The sequence below is a fragment of the Dromiciops gliroides genome, chromosome 2 (genome assembly GCF_019393635.1).
Source record: "Dromiciops gliroides isolate mDroGli1 chromosome 2, mDroGli1.pri, whole genome shotgun sequence".
In the NCBI taxonomy this organism is placed as follows: Eukaryota; Metazoa; Chordata; class Mammalia; order Microbiotheria; family Microbiotheriidae; genus Dromiciops; species Dromiciops gliroides.
The window spans coordinates 341,375,048-341,393,782 of NC_057862.1; the positions used below are offsets into that span (position 1 = coordinate 341,375,048).

General features: G+C 46.3%; 1 protein-coding gene across 2 annotated transcripts in view; it reads right to left on the reverse strand.

Annotated features, from left to right (window-relative positions):
* The window catches only part of SLIT3 (slit guidance ligand 3), an 815,836-nt gene that overhangs the window by 15,142 nt on the left and 781,959 nt on the right, over positions 1-18,735 (reverse strand). For both annotated transcript variants that reach the window (XM_043985299.1, XM_043985300.1), the window contains 3 exons: positions 13,994-14,131; positions 12,084-12,324; positions 7,643-7,773 (listed from right to left, as the gene is read on the reverse strand). In XM_043985299.1, the coding sequence (XP_043841234.1) occupies positions 7,643-7,773; positions 12,084-12,324; positions 13,994-14,131 (510 nt within the window). The remainder of the gene's footprint in view (positions 1-7,642; positions 7,774-12,083; positions 12,325-13,993; positions 14,132-18,735) is intronic.

An 18,735-nucleotide genomic window follows, 5' to 3' on the forward strand; every position in this document is an offset into this window, starting at 1 on the left:
TGGTAACAAGTGCTAAAGGTGCTTAGTTTGTTTCTAGGAACATGTTAATAGGAGTCTACTGTAGGCAATGTCTTATCTGAAAGAAGTGATTCCACACTGGGAATTCTGGGTACCATTTAGTTCAATGGGGGTAGATATTTGGGAGCAGGGGGAGACTTTTAGTGGCATACAAAAGCACACCTAACCCATCTACAGTGAGGGCCAGCCTAGCAGCAAGTCAGAACCAGGAGCCTTTTAGTGAGGTAGTGAGATCCTCATTACCTTAAGTATTCAAGTGGAGACAACCACCTATGAAGGGTGCTGCAGACTCCACAATGTAGAGGGTTTTGCTGCATAGAAATTTGACTAGATGAGCTCTAGCGTTCCTTTCAATACATTGCTGAGATGTCATGATGCTAAGATTTTATGATTCTTTGATTCTATAGTTCTGAATGTATTATTCCACAAGTGTGAGTGGCTGAGGATGAACGAGGGAGGTGGGCTGGGGCAGGCCCGCAGGCCCCTTCCCTGCTGTGTTAACTCAGGCTCTGGGTACTTTAAGTTGCTACCACTAGGTGGTAATAGAGATTCACCAAGAAGGAGGACTTTGCTGTTAAGGTAAAGCTAATTAGTAACCACTGCCTACAAACTCAGCAGGAAGTTAGATGTTAGTGGTGAAACGAGTGCATCATCAGGACCACGACCAGCTCCCTTTCACCCCGCCTGGACATGGACTTCCATTTTCAGAAGACCTGGGAAAGGACACTATTCTGGGAAGCTCAGGAACAAAGCTAGTCACCCCCTAGCTTGGGAAGCACGAGGTGAGTAGAGCAGCGCTGGGGGGCTTGTTCGCCTCTGCTTTACCCCAGGTGGTTAGAAAGAGAAGCGGCCATTCTGGCCCCTCACCACCACCGAATGACATAGCCCAACAGGTTCAAAGAGGTCTACGAAACCTCAGAAACCATTTAGTCCAACCCCCTCATGTTAAACACGAGGAAATTAGGAGCCAGTGAGGTTAAGTGAATTACCTAAGGTTATACTGGCAGTAAGCATCAAAGGTAGGATTTGACTGTTCCACACTGTCCCCAGGAGGATTACTAGTGAACATCAGCAGACTGCCTCCCAGTCCCAAGTTCATCACTCTGGGATGTAATGTCGGTGGTGCTGTGGGGTCCTGCTGCTCTCAGCAGGTCCTAGGAGCCTGCTGCCTAGTGAGAACAAGGGATGGAAGTGGGGGGGGGGCTGGGGAACATTTGAAGGCAAGAGGCTCTAACCCCGAAACAGACCTGGAAACCATCCAGAGCAACTCGGGGGCCTGTGTGAGGAAGGCCCTTGCTTTGTGGGGAGCTCAGTTCAGTCCCAGCAGTTTGGGGATGACTCTGCAGGGAGTGATGATTCTGTAGGGCTCCTGGGGAGGACAGGGCATCAAGAGCCATCCAGACTGCAGCATTTAGTCTTTACTGTGGTCTACGTTGATTTCTAGGGCCGGTCCAGGGCAGAGGAGAGACAAAGTCATGTGGTGTCTAATGCCGTTTTTTCAAGTCTTAAAATGGCTGAGGTGCTATCCTGCCCGCTATGGTCTGAGGGTATAAGGATGCTGGCAATCCAGCCATGACCTCTTCTCATCTTGCTCCTTCCCTGCAACTTTCTCCAAGGCTGCTCTTATGTGACAGAGATGAATGGGGGAATCCCCAGATCTGCTAGCCTGAGGAGGAACCTCCCATGGGGCTGGGCATGCACTCCTGTGAGGAGGTACACATACTCTGGCCCTTTGCTAAAGGACAAGTGTGACCACACATTCTTGCTTGGTCCTCATGTGTGCCGGGGTTTGGGGGCTGTGCCAAAGAGAACTGGCAACTGGGCCTGCATCTGCCTCCTTTGGGGGCTATACGGAGTGAAAAGAGATGACTTCTGGTTTCTTCCAAGGCAATCTCTTTATTGGGTAGCCCAGTCCAGCAGGGCTCGCTGATCATCCCTAGTAATGCTTCACTGAATGAAATGAACCCTAGAACTAAGAAAGATCATACCACCCAACTCCATCACCTTACTGATAAGGAAACCAAAGCCCCAGAAGAGGAACATGATTTGCTTAAGATCACTCAGCTAGTTAGGGCGACGCAGAGCAAGTCAAATCAAGTCAAGCAGCATTTATTAAGTGTTTGTTATGTGCCAGGCACTGGCCCCCACAAACAGAGCAGTCCTTGGGGATGGATCATATCTGGGATATGCCCCTGATGATTTTCTACTTGTTACTTCCATTCACAACCTGCCCATTTTCATTTTTTTTCTTGCCCAGACCACACACAGTTCTCTGCTCCCTCCTCTTCCCCTCAATCCCTTGCCAATTGAGGCTTGGAGGCAGGGAGGCCACTAACACAGCCCTGATATCCCCACTCCATCACTGGCTTCCGATCCATTCCCTCAGCAGCAGAATTAAAGCACTACAAAAGGATTTGCAAAGGAGCTTGTGACTAATGGTGAATCCAGTGGGGGTTGCCCTCCTCAGAAAGCCCCTTGGAGGGAGGGCTGAGGACTTGGAGTATCAATAATAAAATGGTTCATTTAAGTCCTTAGCTAGAAATAACAGGGACTGTACTCCCCCTAGGCAGAAGTCTCCCGCGTGGGCAAGCCCCTGCCTCCTGCTGTATGTTCCTATGTGAAATGAACCGAGAGGCTCCCAGAAGACACACACAAGCAGGTGCTCCCTCCCTCTGAAAGCTAAGCTGTGGGGAAAGAGTTTAGAAGATTGGGACCTCAAAGGGCCCCCTGGGAACATCTGGCCCAAACATCTCGCTTTACAGATGAAGAAACTGAGGCCAAGAAGGGCAAATTGACTTGTCCAGAGTCACATGGGTTTTCAGTGCCAGAATCCAGGTCCTTGGACTCCAGATCCAGGGCTCTTTCTTATGTCTCCCCAGACTGACAAACCTGCTCTTGCATCTCTTTCAGCCTCTTTGTAGGGGAGGGCTCTAGTTGGTGCAGTCTCTAAAACTGCTGAGGGGAATTGGTTTACAGGGGGTCTAGCTAGAGAAGGGGAGCCATGCTCTAGGCAGAGGCACTGGTGGCTACTTTAAGTAATTTTTGATTTTTGACCCCCAAAGGACAGAAACTAGTCATTAGCTCAAACAATCAAAAGGACAAGCCTCTCCGGGGCCAAACTCCTGAAGGACTTGTCTCAAACGTGGCAGTGTCTGGTTAGCAAATGGAAAACGGTCATCACTGCCCCAGGGCCAGGAGAAGGAAGGTTCATTTCTTTCCAGAAAATACTAATCCTTTACATTTGTATTGTGCTCTCAGCTTTTCAAAGCACACTCATATCTATCATCTCTCTTGAACCTCCTCCAAAACTTGTAACGTGGGTAGGTAAGTGTTATTTCCATTTTACAGAAAAGGGAACTGAGGTACGGACTGGGTAAGTGACTGTCCCCAAGTTTATACAGTGAGATGAGGACACAAACAGGTCTTCTATTAACCCAGAACCCTTTCTACCATGAAACTCAGGTTCATCCTCACTTAATTGAATTTTCTCTAGATTTTGACAGTATGACTCAGGTGCCTACTCTAGTATATGCTGAACCCCTTCTTCCATTGATGAGTTCCTTCCAGGGGGCCTCCATTTTGGGTACTGGCTCAAGCCAGCCATGCTTCATTAACTTTCAGCTGTGCTTCTGATTTTTAGTATGTTACCATGCCCCATCGTGGATTACTCTTCTCTCCTTTTTCAGCTCTCCTTTTTTTTTTTTTTTTTTTGGCGGCGGCGGGGCAAAGCGGGTTAAGTGACTTGCCCAGGGTCATACAGCTAGTAAGGGTCAAGTGTCTAAGGCCAAATTTGAACTCAGGTCCTCCTGAATTCAGCGTCAGTGCTTTATCCATTGCGCCACCTTGCTGCCCCCTCAGCTCCCTTTTATGTGTTGTCTTCCCCGGTTAGAATGCAAGCTCCTTGAGGGCAGGGATTGTTTTTTCTTTTTGCTTCTATTTGTAGCCCCAGCACTTAGCACACTGCCTGATACATGGTAAGCGGTTAATAAATGCTTGGTGCCTGACTTCCTGGCCCACCATGCTACCTGTGAGAAGTATCTTATGCTGCTGATAATAAAGTCTCCCATGCTATTCTTATAGAAAAGATAGACAGATATGGGATGGACAATGGTATAGTGTGGATTTGGAACCAGTGGAATGGCTGGATTCAAAGAGTTAGATGTTAACTCGAAAGTGAGCAGTTCAGTGAAGCATCCCAGGGATCTGCGCTCAGCCCTGTGCTATTTAACATCTCTCATTCAAGTGAGGGTATAAGGTAAAGGTATAACTCCATCCTTCTCAATCCTGCGTATGACACACAGCTCAGAGGTGGGGCTAAGACCCAGGATGACATCTTTTCCTTTGTTCCCATTGTACAACATCATTCCTGTATGTCTTGAGTGCATAAGAACTTGACTGATTGAAAATTTGATAGGAATAAAATTCCTTACATTGGGGCTAAACCATCTGTTCTACAATTATAAGAGGGGGAGGCCTGACCGGTGACCAGTTAGTCTGAAAAAAGATCTTGGGGTTTTAGAGGATTATAAGGTCGAGGAGTCAGTAGTATAATAAAGCAGGCCCAAACACTAAGGTGAAAGGACTAGTGGATACCATACCCTCTTCTACCCTGCCTGGCTAGACCATCTATGAGGACTATGCTAGGTTCTTATGGGATTGTAGATCCAAAGTCAGAATGGACCCCAGAGACCATTTAGTCAACCCCCTTGTTTTACAGATGAGGAGATTGAAGTCCCTGGAGGTCAAGTGACTTGTCCAGGGTCACCCAGGTAATAAGTATGAGGCAGGATTGAACCCAGGTCCCCTGAATCCAGAGCTATTGCTCTTTCCACTGTCTCCAAAGCTCCACACTTAAGCAAAGACACTGAGAGGCTTGAGGATGTCCAGAGGCAGGGCAATTGCTGTAGAAGGAGGGGTGAAGGGCTTGAGTCCTTGCCATGTGAGGACTGACTGAGGAAAAATGGGGTGGTTTCAGCTTAGAGATAAGAGGACTCAGGAGGGAACATGAGGGGTGGCCAGGAGGCACATGACAGCTGCCTGGTGGAAGGATACAGTTTGTTCTGTCTGGTTTCCGAGGACAGAACGGGGAGCGATGGGGGAAGCTGCAAAGAGGCTGGATTCATGCTAAAGAAAAGCATCCTGGGAGGCAGCTAGGTGGTGCAGTGGATAAAGCACTGGTCCCTGGATTCAGGAGGACCTGAGTTCAAAATCCGACCTCAGACACTTGACACTTACTAGCTGTGTGACCCTGGGCAAGTCACTTAACCCTCACTGCCCCGAAAAAAAAGAAAAGCATCCTAACAACCAGCTTTCCCCAAGGGGGAGAGGCTGCCCGGGAGGGAGAGGCCCCTCCTCACTGGAGGACCAAGGCTAGAATGCAACCCCTTGCTGGGGTACAATAGTAGGGACTCTATTTCCTGCAGGAAGTTCACCTAAATCACCTCTGAGGTCCTTTCCCCATTCTGAGACTCTGATTTTGTGACATCAAACCAGCAGAAGCTCACCTTTCTCAGGCACCTCGATGCCATTTGTTCTGGCAAGTAAGTGGGCTTGCAGTGCCTCAGACTGACTGTACTAGTACACAGGCTAGGGAAGTCAGTGAACTACAAACAGCTCTAAACCCCCTATAGTCCTCTGGCAGCACCAGCAGACTCCAAGTGGGGCCGTATCCAGGTTGTGGATTAGGTGACTGGGGAATGGGGGCGGGTGGGCAGGGAGCCGGGCAGACATTTACCATTACTCCGGATGAGTCTGGGAAGGAGTGAGCAGGGAGAAGCTGATGACAAAAGAGGAGAAACCAGATTCATATGTTTGGAAACTTGTGATAAACTCTCCATTAGGATTTCTTGAAGTTTCTAAAATGTATTCTGAAGGCAGGCTTATTTTGCATCGTGGGTATTTTATGCCCTTCTCATTTGCAAAGAGCTGACTGACTGAGAGGACCCAGCTCAATAGGACAGTTTTCCAGCACTAAGTCCAGAGCAGTTGGTTACCGCTGGGCATACCACCACAACTGGGCAGCTCCTCCTGCCCTGTGCCAGGCATAGCACCCCTCCTCCACAGGCCACTTGTTCCCTTTGGACCCGTGCTTTCATGCCCACTATCCTCACTTCGTGTTTGCACAACCTTCCCTTTCTTTAGGGAACCCATTTAATGGACTTGTTATGGAGAAGTGGGGAAAATAAACTGACCAGGGCCTCAGAGTCAGGGCAGCCAGGCCTAAGGGGGGATTCATGAAGTCACAGAATTAGAGGTGGAAGGACCCTTAGAGAGCTACCATCCGTAAGACTGTAAGCACCTTGAGAGAGGGACTGCTTTTGCCTTTCTCTGTACCCGCAGTGCTGAGCCCAGTGCCTGGCCCAGGGGAGGCGCTTAGCCAATGTTTGCTGACTTTAATTCAACCCTCTCATTTTACATATCAGCATACTGAGGCACAGAGAGGTTACATTACTTGCCCAGAGTCACACAAATGTCCGAAGGAGATGATTTAGAAACAAAGGAACTTCCTGTCTAGAATTCCTGGGAAGCTTCTCCTGAGTCACAGAGCCCTCGTGCTTGGAGGACTTGAAGTCATGACATAGGAGAAACCCACCATGGAAAGGGAGTGGAGGGGGCAGCTAGGTGGTACAGTGGATAGAGCACTGACCCTGGATTCAGGAGGACCCGAATTCAAATCTGACCTCAGACACTTAACATTTACTAGCTGTGTGACCCTGGGCAAGTCACTTAACCCCAATTGCCCCGCAAAAAAAAAAAAAAAAGAAAGAAAGAAAGAAAAAAAGAAGAAAGGTAGTGGAAAGAACACTGGATTGGCAGGTAGATCTAGGAAACAGGACGCCGACCCTGCTTTAATTCAACTCAAAAATATTTATTAAATGCCGAGTAATTAATTAGAGGCATTTCTTTCTTTACTTTTTTTTTCTTTTCTTTTAAAACACTGTATAAACCCTACAAATCACCATTAACCATTCCTGGAGCAAAAGTATATGGGTTCCACTTCTTCCCCTTCCTTTAAGACTGTTATTATTATATGAGCCACAGTTCCCAGGCCTGGGATGATGTCATAGTGATTGGCCAAAGGCCAAGGGACCCCACAAGAGGTTGGTAAGTTTCCCCCTTGACCTCCTCACCCTCCACACACATGCTGTTCTCCAGGCCTTTCAAAAGGAAGGGAGAAGAGCGAATGCAGGCAGCAAGACTGCCCTTGAGCATGATGCTAGTGTTTAAAATTCACTCCCAAATATTCTTGAGCAGTTTTGGTCTCTTATTCCCTCTAATCTCTTCCCATCGAGTTTCATGCTAATCCCATCCTGCTTTCTTCCTTAAACTAATAAAAGATTAGGGTGACATTTTGAAAAGGGCAGCTCATTAAGCAGCTTCTTCCCCCATCTGAACAGATCACTCAGTGCAAAGGTAGCCAGCTGGCCATTAATCTTATGGTAATAAGGTGTCATCTCTCAAGGAGAACTCATCTTCCTCCTTTTCCTTTTTTTTCTCCTCCATCTCCTCTCCCCCCTCTGGCTCCCTCGGAAGGTCAGAGGTATAGTGAGGACAGCCATGGTCACAGTCTAGCTTTGGCATCACTCACTGCCTGGGGGCAGCTTCGTGGGAAGGCTACACTCACCTGTACACTGTGGTTGGGGGAGAGCTCAGGGTATCATAGACCAGTCTCACATGCCCCTGGTATAACTCCAGTGCCAAGGGGTCATTGTCTCCTTTGTAGAGTAGGATGCCGTTGTCCTTGTCGGTGGCCACCTGTAAGAGGGCAGCAAGGAGAAAGCTTAGTAACTCATTGAGAGCCCTGAGGACAGGGACATCCTGATGCTCAGAGCCCAGTGATTCCTCTTTTCTTGGATCTCCAGCACTCATGAGATACACTAGTAAGTGGGCACTTAATAGAAAACTCCTGGCCTTGTTAGTTAATTGCACTCTCCTTGAAGGCAGCAAAGAGGTCTTAACATGGCGTTGGCTTTTCCCTGGTAAATAGTAGAGTACAGAGACCACAGTAAGATGTTCAGTAAATTTGCTGATTATGATTATAATGATTATGGATACAGAACTATAAGGAAGCTTAAACTTAGAGGTCACTGGTTTCAACCCCCTTATTTTTTCAGAGGAGGAAACTAAGGTCCAGAGAGGTTAAATGACTAGCTCAACATCACAAAGATAATAACAGAATTTGAACCCAGACCCTCTGCCTCCAAATCTACCATGCTTTCCATCATGTCATGTTCTCTCTTCAAGTCTCCTGGCTTTAAATCAGATTTCCAGGAAGGGTAGGACTCTTCTAGCCAGCAGTAAGGAATAGACCTGGGGAAAAGCTGGTCCTATCTCCATTCATAGAATGTGCTGTCCTTTGACCATCACTCTGTCCTTTAGGGTATGTGCCTGGGTCATTTTGGGTGAACATAGGGGGAGCCCTACTCTGTTCCAACAGAACTAACTTTAAAAAAAATGCCTACTAAGAACAAGGACCAATGCTAGATGGTGGCAGAGATACAAAAGTGAAAAAAGTCATGTTACCTGGCATTGGAGAGAGATGGGAATGGATGCAGACCATGATGGTCAAGGGCCAAACAGACAAGTGGAGTGAGCATTTCACAAACTTCAGAGGAGAGTCAGGGAGGAAAATTTATCCTGACTTAGTTAGAGGATCCTTAAATTGAGAGGCATGGGATACAGTGCAAAGAGCACTGGATTCGTGAGTGAAGGGAACTGAGATCAAATCAAGTCCAGGCAATGAGAATTTATTAAGTGCTGATTACATGCCACAAACTCTGTTAAGTTCTGGGGATACTAAGAAAGACAAAACCATTCTTGCCCTCAAGGAGATTACAATCCAATGGGGGAGACAACATGCAAACAATTATGTACAAGTAAGATGTCTACAGGATAACTTGAAGATTGTCTCAGAGGGAAGGCACTAACAATGAAAGGGGACTTTCCTAGGAAAGGCTTCTTGCAGAAGGTGGGATTTTAACTGAGACTTGAAAGAAGCCAGAAGGTGGATCTGAGGAAGGAGAGCATTCTAAGTATGGCTGAGAGCCAGTGAAAATGCAGCCAGGATATGGTGTGTTGTGTGTGTGAGAAACAGCAAGCAGCTGTGTGCCACTGAAACCAGGCTGAGGAGGGGAGAAAGGTGTAAGAAGACTAGAAAGGTGGGGAGAGGCTAGCTTGTGATGGGCTCTGAAAGGCAAACAGAGGGTATTTTGATCCTGGAGAGAGTAGTGAACCCACTAGAATTTATTGAATGGGGGGAGTGGCACAGTCAGACCTTGCTTTGGGAAGATCACTTCGATAGACCAACCAGCAGGCTAGTTCAATAGTCCTGGTGTGAGGTGATGGTCTGCATCAGGGTGGTAGCAATGCCAGAGGAAAGAAGGGAGCACACACAAGAGTTGTCACCTAGATAGAATTTGCGGGACTTGGAAAGAGATTGAAAATGGGGTGGGATGGGGGCAAGAGATAGTGAGGAGTGGAGAATAACAACTAGGTCCCATGCCTGGGTGACGGAGAATAGTGGTGCCTTCTGCAGTAATGGGAAAGTTAAGAAGATAGAAGGGTCTGGGTGTTGGTAGGGCAGTTTTGGACATTGTTGAGATAAAGATGTCTTCAGGACTTTCAGCTCAAGATGTCCAATAGGCAGCTGGAGATCCAAGGGAAAGGTTATGGATGCATAGAGCTAAGAATCATCTGTATAGAGGGAGAAAAGCAGAGGATTCAGGACAGCCTGGGGGACACCTATAGTTAGAGACCTCACCCTGGATGAAGAGCTAGCAAAGGATACCAAAAAGGAACTGTCAGACATGTAGAAGAACCAGAGGGATCAGTGTCTGGAAAACTGAGACAGAAGAGAATATCAAGATGAAGGAGACCTATCCCCAAGGGGTGTGAGCTAGGCCGAGATCCTCTGAACATACCATGGAGGAGTGGGGTCATGGATTAAGAGCTAGAAGAAATATCAGAGAGCATCTAGTCTAAGGCCTTCAGTTTATATACAGGAAAACTGAAGCCAAGAGAGGTTGAGTGACTTCCATAAGGTTATACTGGTAGCAAATAATAGAGCTTGGATTCAAATTGAAAATCCTGATACCAAATCCAGCACTCTTTCCACTGAGCCTTGAGCCCATCTCTCCCCTTTCCTGAACAAATCTCAGTTGCTAAACTGTATTCAACTCAAGCCTGACAAGAAAACCTTTTTCCTTTCTAGTCTAGCCCCTCCTCCCATGTAATCTTCTCATCTCTATCCCCATCTTCATTCCCATACCCTTCCTTATCCTCATACCCCTCCCCAATTTCTTCCACCTTTCCCTCCTTAATCCCATCCCTTTCCTCATCCCCATTCCCATTCACTTCTTATCCCCATCCCTCACCTCATCCCCATTGCCATCCCTAACCTCATTCCCATCTCCATCCCCACTCTTATCCTTATCTTCATTCCTATCCCCCCTCCTTATTTCCATCCCCATTCTCACCTCCATCCCCTTCCTCATCCCCATTCCCATCTCCATCCCCATCCCTTTCCCTATGCCCCTCTCCATTCCTGATTCCTTCTTCCAGTACTCTGATTCTCCCAGAAAGGAACTGTTTGACTTGGGGCACTTGACTCCTTCCCTAAGCAGGGAAGAAGCCAGTCTAGCCAGAGGTGTTTTCAGAGCAGGTTTCTTATTTTGAAACTGCAACTCAGACCCCAAATTCCTCCACCTCCATTGTAGCATGACCTATATTTTGGTTGGGTTTCACACCCATCTCTCTGCCTGTGAAAAACACATTGTGTTCTTTCATGAGGTTGTTCAGTCCAGCCACATTCCTTATAATCCCTCTCTAACATGCCCCACTGGGCCCTAACTATCCTTGGCTGACAAGAAGCGATTGGGTTGTAGAAGAAATATTTAATCAGCAGAGGAAGATCACCAGTTGTTTTCTGTGTTAAGAAGTATTTCATTTGAGAATCTTTCCTCAGCTCCTCTGCCCAGCTTGTCCCTGATGACTCTTTATAAAAACATTTTATTTTTGATTCTTTATTTACGCATCAAAAAGGGAATATTTTCATAGACACAGCAGAATTCAAGAAGAGGATCGTGTATGAAACTACATCCCTGATGATACTTTGAGGGAAAGGGAGTAGTGAGAATTGGCAGAGCAGAGTCCCTGAGGATCTTTGCAGTATCCTAACAGACCAGCAGTAAGTTGGTGTTCTCTCCCTGCTGAGACCCGGTGCCCTGATATTTTGTGTTTACCTAGGTCATGAAGCTCCAGGGACTCCTTACTGTCTCTAGGATAAAATAGACATACCTCAGTTCTATATTTAAAGCCTTTATAAGCTAGCTTCAGGCTTCCTTAGCACATTTACTACGCAGTATTCTCCTTCATACATGGTATGTTCTAGCAAAACCGGCCCACTTGCTGGGAGAGGACATTCCACTACCACAGCCCTACCCAATCTGGGCATCTTTGCTCAGACACTTTCCCATTTGTCGAATATACAGTTGTCTTTTCCACATCGCGACTTTCCCCATCTCCGGTCAGCATGAGAAATTAAATGGGAATTTGGGGAGAGTTTTGTGGAAGCCGCAAATGACACGCAAAGGCCAGCAGATGACAAAGAAAAAGTTTAGAAACTCAGAAATGCTAAAATATATGCATAGTATTGTATAATATCAGCATATTTTATCTTTTAATAACAGTAATTCAGACTTCTCTGGTATGAAGGGCCAAACATTTTTATGCAGATTTTCCAGAATGAGGGGGTGCTGTGCCCTAACCCCCTCTCCCCCCAGATGTGGAAGGGATAACTGTCCTCCTTTCTCTCCTCTATCTCTTAGAATCCTTAATTTCCTCAGGCCTTGGGTCAAATCTGCCCCCACCCCCAATGTTACTTTTGCTTATCTTGCATCAACTATATGCCATCTTTCCCAGTAGAATGTAAGTTTCTTGAGGGCAGAGAGTGACATTTTTGTCCTTGTCTCCTCAGGACAGGCAGGCAGGGGTATTTGATAAGCACTAAAGGCTCAGAATTGATAGGGTGGGGGCTGGGTGGAACCAGGGTTCCAGGCGTTACCTACCTGCAAGGAGATGTTGGCCTGGGGCCGGATCTTAGCAGAGGCCAGCTCCACATAGGAGTCCTTGCCCACAAAGTTGACGGTGATGAGTTTCTCACACCTCTGCCCGGCAAAGCCAGCAAGGCAGCGACAGGTGGGCTCCTGTTGTACCACGATGCACTGGGCCCCGTTCTGGCACTCGTACTGGTCACAGGGGCTGGTCTGCAACAGCACCATGGGTGGGGGGTGCTCACAGAAGAGACCACTATAGGGGAGGAAGAAGCTAGAGGTCAAAAAGCTATCTGCACAGGGATCCCAAAGCACCACTCTAAATATGGTGCACTGAGAGACAGCATGGTGTCATCTACAGAGAAATTGACCCAGGAGGGAGGAAGACATCCTTTCAAGTCCTGACTCTGACTCATTCTGGTGGTATGACCTTAGGCAAGTTCCTTTACCTCTAAGGGCCCTAAGAAAATGTTAAGACTTTAGGTTGCTGATCTGCCGTCTCAGTCTTTACTGAGACTTCCTTATCCCCCCGTCCCCCAAATTACAAATTCAGGCCAAACAACAACTAAAAACTCCCATGTGTGGAAAAGAATAGGCCCTCAATAGGTAGTTGGAACATGGTAGCTACTTCTCTTTGTTCTTTTTTATTGGAGGCAATCAGAGTTAAGTGACTTGTCCAGGGTCACGATAGCTAGTAAGTATCTGAGGTCACATTTGAACTCAGCCTCCTCCTGACTCCAGAGCCAGTGTCTATGCCCCCTCTTGTTCTGCTCAGCTATGTGATTTCAGGCAAATCACTTTAACCCTCTAGAGCCTCAATGTTCTTCTTCTGAAAAATGAAGGGTCAGAACGAGATGGTGTGTGGTGACCCTTCTTCAATTCTTGGATGAATCTAATTTACATACAATCTGCATGTCTCTGCCATACCACTCCGATGCGGCCATTCTACACCTCTTTAAACCCTCTCTTTTAAGTGTTGTTTGAGCTTTTCTCCTTTCCTTCCAACTTCTGCTTCTCCCCAAAGTGAACTGCCTTGACCCTTGCTCTATCTCTAAGGTCTGAGCCCATGCTTTCCTAATTATTACCCTTCCCATTTATTATTTTCATTGGTCCCTAGAGACAGACAGATACACTTTCCCTTAATCCTGGTCCTTGGATAGAAAGGAGCCATGGGAAGCTGGGCTCTCATTCATGGAACTGGAAGAATGGCTTCTGCCAATCAATCAGCAAGAATTTATTAAGCAACTACCATATTCCAGGCATCGGACTATGTTCTGGGGATATAAATACAATGAATGAAGCAGTCCCCTACTCTCAGACAACTTGCATTTTAGTGAGAACTTCAGTATGTCATCCTGGCTTTGTTCTTACCAGACTCCAAGAGAGTACCACCATGTGATGCCACGTGACCCAGGCTTACCAGGGAGAAAACGTGGCTTCTCATCCTAGCTTTAACATTTCCTTGCTATGTATTTGGTCAAAACGTTCTCCCCAGCTGTAAAATACCCAGATAAATGAGGAATCTGAGATTTCTGCCAGCCTGGGGGCCTCCCTCCATCCATTTGGGTCACAACCTCTTCATGACTATCAGGTGAGTCCTGGATAGTTGCTTGAGGCCCCTACATAGGGAAAGTGGTTTGCTCAGGGTCACATGGCTCCAAGCTCAGTACTTGTCCTGCCTCTTCTGTGGAGTTACAAAATAGGGGTAACATGCCTCTCTCACAGGGTTATTATTATGAGGAACATCCTTGAAATAAGCACAGTAAAGGAACACGGGGTGCTAGGGTTAAAGCCCCCAGAGGCACCGCAGTTTCCGCATGAGTCCATATTTGGATTTCTTTCCTTTGGTTATTAATCAGCCTCGCTGCTCCTTCCAATCTGGGCTCCACCTTCTCCCTCCCCACATTAGACTCCCCCACACATACCTGAAGCCCTGGGGGCAGATGCAGGTGTAGCCGTTGACTGCGTCCACACACTGGGCCCCGTGACGGCATTTGTGGGCCACACAGTCATCATCGTCGGTCTCACAGAGCTTCCCGCTATAGCCAGGAGGACACTCACACCTAGAAAATAGGTCAAGCCCTGCTGGTCAGTGGTGTGGGTCAATCCAATCCTACAAGCTCTTAGCAATAAGCCTCCTCCAGGCATTATGCCAGGTGGTAAGGCTACAGAGAGAGAAACAACCCAGTCTCTTCCCTCCTCCTTTAGGAGCTTATGGGCTGCTGGGGAAAACAACTTTTAAGGAGAGAGAAAGTCATTTCTGTGGGGAGGGTACTAACACCTGGGGCCTCAGAAAAGACCTTTTTTAGGAAATGAGACCTGATTGGAGTCTTGAAGGAAGTGAACCTCTAAGAGGAAGAGAGGAAGGAGGATGGGGAGGGCTCTTCAGGGACGCAGCCTAATCCACACCAAGGAAAAGCAATGGAAGAGGGAAAGACACATACCAGGAATAACAGGGAGGACCCTTAAGCTGAACACAGAGTATATGAGAGGGACAGCCTTTAAGTGACAGAGAAATCTGAGGCAAGAGGGAACTGCTGGAGCTTCTTCTTGAGCAAGGGTGTGCTATGCTGTGGTGATATCAATTGGGCAGCTGTGTGGAAGACAGATAAGAGTAGGAAGAGAATGGAGACAGGGAGACCCAAAGAAGGCTGAGGCAGTAGTCCAGGTGAGAGGTTATAGAGGTCTAATCCAGGGTGGTGGTCACATGAATGGAGAGAAAGGGAGAGGCTGGAGAGATATTTATTGTAAGGGCAGAACCAGCAAGATTAGGCAACTGATTAGATATGGAGGATGAGGAAGATTCAAGAGTTGAGGGTGACTAAACAGCATTTGGAAAGCTCTGGTGAACTCAACAGAAATACATTAGGAAGAAGGGTGGATTTGGGTATATAAAAGAGTTCAATTTTAGACATGTGGAAATGGAGATGCCTCTGGGACATCTAGTTTGAAATGTTCAATAGGTTGTTGGTGTTAAGGGGTTGGGGTTCAGGAGAGAGATAAACTGAATACACACATCTGGGAGTCAGCTGCAAAGAGATGATAACTGAACCCATGGGCGCACTGAGGGTTTACTGAAAGAAAAGAGAAGACCTAAGACTAAGGGGACCCCCCAGCAATAAGGGAGTAGGATATGTTTGATGACAATACAGTAACTAACACCAATAAATACTAAGAGGATAACCAAAAGAGAGTAAGAGCATGAAAATCAAGGGAGGAGAAAGTATCCAGAAAGAGGAGGAGGAGGTGGTGAGCAGTGTCATCTGCTGTAGAGAGGTCAAGAACCAGAGAGTTAAGTAATTGCATTCATTAATTCCGTAAGTGTTTGGTGTCTACTGTATTTCCTAGGTATTGGAAGAGATATAAAATTTAGATAACATACAATCCATGCCCTAATGAAGCTTGCAGTGAAAAGGGGGATACACCCAAATACATATAATTATAACATATGACATTACATTAGGGTGTCAGAGAGCTGTAAAATAAAATATTATGTTGGGTTGTGGAGGAGAGAATAACTTGGCATCAGGGAAATAGGCGGTATTTGAAGTATGGATAGGAATTCCCCAAGAGAAAAAGGAGGAGACCATAACTGACATATGCTTTTGGGCTTTGGTTCATTCTTCTCTCCCAAGCTGGAATGCTCATCCCTACCCTTGCCTTTCTTCTTGTCAAAATCCTTCAAGGCACAGCATCCTTAGGTCCTACCTCCTCCATAAAGCCTGTCTTCACTTCTTTAGCCCTTTGTGATTTCCTGCTTCTCCAAACTCTTACAATACTTAGCATCTTTATTACAAGGCTTCTAGGAGGTACAGCTTTGTCAGCGTGAGTAGTCACTGTGTATCACATTCCCTATGTATTGTCTTGGAATAGCTGTGGCTAAAACATTCACCAAGCTGGAACCTATCTGGTGATGGTTCTCTCTGAACTTAGCCAGGCTGGGCCTTAGACAACAAACATTTTGTTCACTGCCAGACTCATATTAGAGTATATACTTATTAATAGCAACTAATTGACAAGTATTATTTATTGTTGTTTTTCAGTCATTTTGGTCATGTCTGACTCTTAGTGACCCCTTTGGGCTGTTCTTGGCAAATATACTGGAGTAATTTCCCATTTTCCTCTCTAGCTCATTTTATAGATGAGGAAACCGATGCAAATAGGGTTGTGACTTGCTCAAGATCACACAGCTAGTGTCTGAGGCCAGATTTGAACTCAGGTCTTCCTGACTCCAGGCCCAGTGTTCTATCCACTTAACCAACATAGCTGCCTGAGTATTTATTCAGGATCTTCTTAAGTGTCAGGTACCCTGTTAGGTGCTGGGGAAAAAATACAAAAAATAAAACAACCCCCTTGTGTAAGGAGTTGACATTCTAATGAGATGGACAACAAATATAAATACACATATAGACACACACATACATATATATATATACAATAAATATAAAGAGAATACATTTAAATAATATGAAGCAGTTAAATACAAGGTAGTTTGGGCAAGAGGACATTAGCAGTTGGGGGGACCTACCTTCTACAGCTTTGGAGCTGAATCTTGGAGGAAGAGAGGCATTCTGTGAGTTAGAAATGAGGAGAGAAGGCATTCTGGCTGTGAGGATGTTCAGTGCAAGGGTACAGATAGAGATTGGAGATGGAGTGACGTGAGAGGAATGGAGAGAAAGCTATTTGGCTGACTGTAAAATTGTGAGATGGGGGAATAATATACAATAAAACTGCAAAGATAGGTTGGGGCTAGGTGGTAAGGAGATTTAAAAGCTAAATGGAGTTATAGATCCTGGAGACAATAGGGAACTAATAGAGCAGATTGGGTAGGGGAGTAACATTGTCAGATCTTCACATAAGGAAAATTACTCTAGCAGCAGTATTTAAGGATGAACTTGAGTGTGGAGTAGACGCAGGTAGGGAGAATAATCAGGATACTGTTGCAGTATCTAGGTAAGAGCCGAAGAGGGGCCCTAAGATGGTAGCTCTGAAAATAGAAGGGTCAGATGTAAGATGCTGTAGAGGCAGAAATGACAATTCAGTGGATATGTAGGTTTGAGGGAGAGTGAGGTCTAGTATAATGCTGAAGAAATGAATCTGGATGACTGGAAGTATGGTGGTGCCTTTGACAGAAAGAGAGATGTCTGGAAGAGTTGTTTTTGTACATGTTGAATTTGAGATGTCCCTGGAATATCCAGTTTGAAATGTTCCATAAGTAAATGATATAGTGAAACTGAGGCTCATGGGAGACAGGTCAGGTATATAGATTTGTGAATCATACACATAGAGTGATAAACTCATTGGAGCTCATGAGCTTACTATACAGGGAAAGAGAGACAGAAAGAGGGGGGGAGGGAGAGGGAGAGGGGGGAGGGAAAGGGAGAGGGGAGAGGGGAGAGGGAGAGGGAGAGGAGGAAGAGGGAGAGAGGGAGAGGAGGGAGAGAGAGGGAGAGGGAGGTGGGGAGAAGGTGAGAGAGGGGGGAGAGGGAGAAGAGGGAGAGGAGGGGAGAGAGGGGGAGAGGGAGAGAGGAGGAGAGGGAGAGAGGGAGAAGAGAAGAGAAGAGAAGAGAAGAGAAGAGAAGAGAAGAGAAGAGAAGAAGCGGGGGGGGGAGGGAGAGAGCACATAAAGAGAGAAAATGAGGGCAGAATGGTCCTAGGGAGCATGGTATGGATGATGAGCCAGCAAAGGAGATGGCGTAGGAGTGGCTAGACAGGGGAGAGAGGAGAATCAGGGGAGGGAAGTATCATGAAGACCCAGAGAGGAGAAAGTGCCCAGGAGGGAGGGTAGCCAGCAGAATCACATGCAGCAGATAAGGTGAGAAGGATGAGGACTGAGAAAAGACTATCACATTTAGTAATTAAGAAATAATTAGTCATTTGGGAGAGATCATTTTCAGTTGAGTGATGAGGATAAAAGCTAGATTATTCCAAGGGGTTGAGAAGTGTTTGAGGGAAATAGAGGCTGTGATTGTGGATTGCTTTTTCTGGGAATCTGGTGGAGAACAGGATACATGATGCTGATTTTATGTAAGATTTTTTAAGGATGGGAGTGAGTGGGAAGACATGGTTGGAGGGAGTAAGGATGGAATCAGTAGTAGATAATAGCTAGTACTTGAAGCTTTAATATTAACTCATCTGAACCTCACAAACAACCCTGGAGGAAGGTACAATTCTCTCTACTTTACAGACAAGGAAACTTAGGCAGAGGTTAAGTGATTTGCCTCAGCTCACACAGCTAGTAAATTTGGATTAGAGGTTTTGGATTAGAACTCGGGTCTTCCTGACTCTGGGTCCAGTGCTCTCTCTCACTGCACCACTTAGTGCCGTGGCCTCTAACAAAAAGAAAAAAAGATGATGTTTAAAGGTTGAAGGTTTGTTGGAATAGGCAGAAGGGAATGGAATAAACTGTATGTTGGACTGTGGAGTTGGCAAGGACAAGGATCATCTCATTGTCAGAGGAAAGAGAAGAGAGTCAAGGGACCATCAGGTCAGGGGGTTCTGAGATGAAGAGAATAAGAGAAGAGGAGCTTTGTTGAAGACCTCAATGTTCTCAGTAAGTTAGAGGGGAGGTCCTCATCTGGGAGAGAGCAGGGAGGCTCGAAGAGGGAAGAGCAGATCTGGAATAGCTTCTGTGGGGAGTGAGGCTAGAAATCAGTAAGGGAGGAAT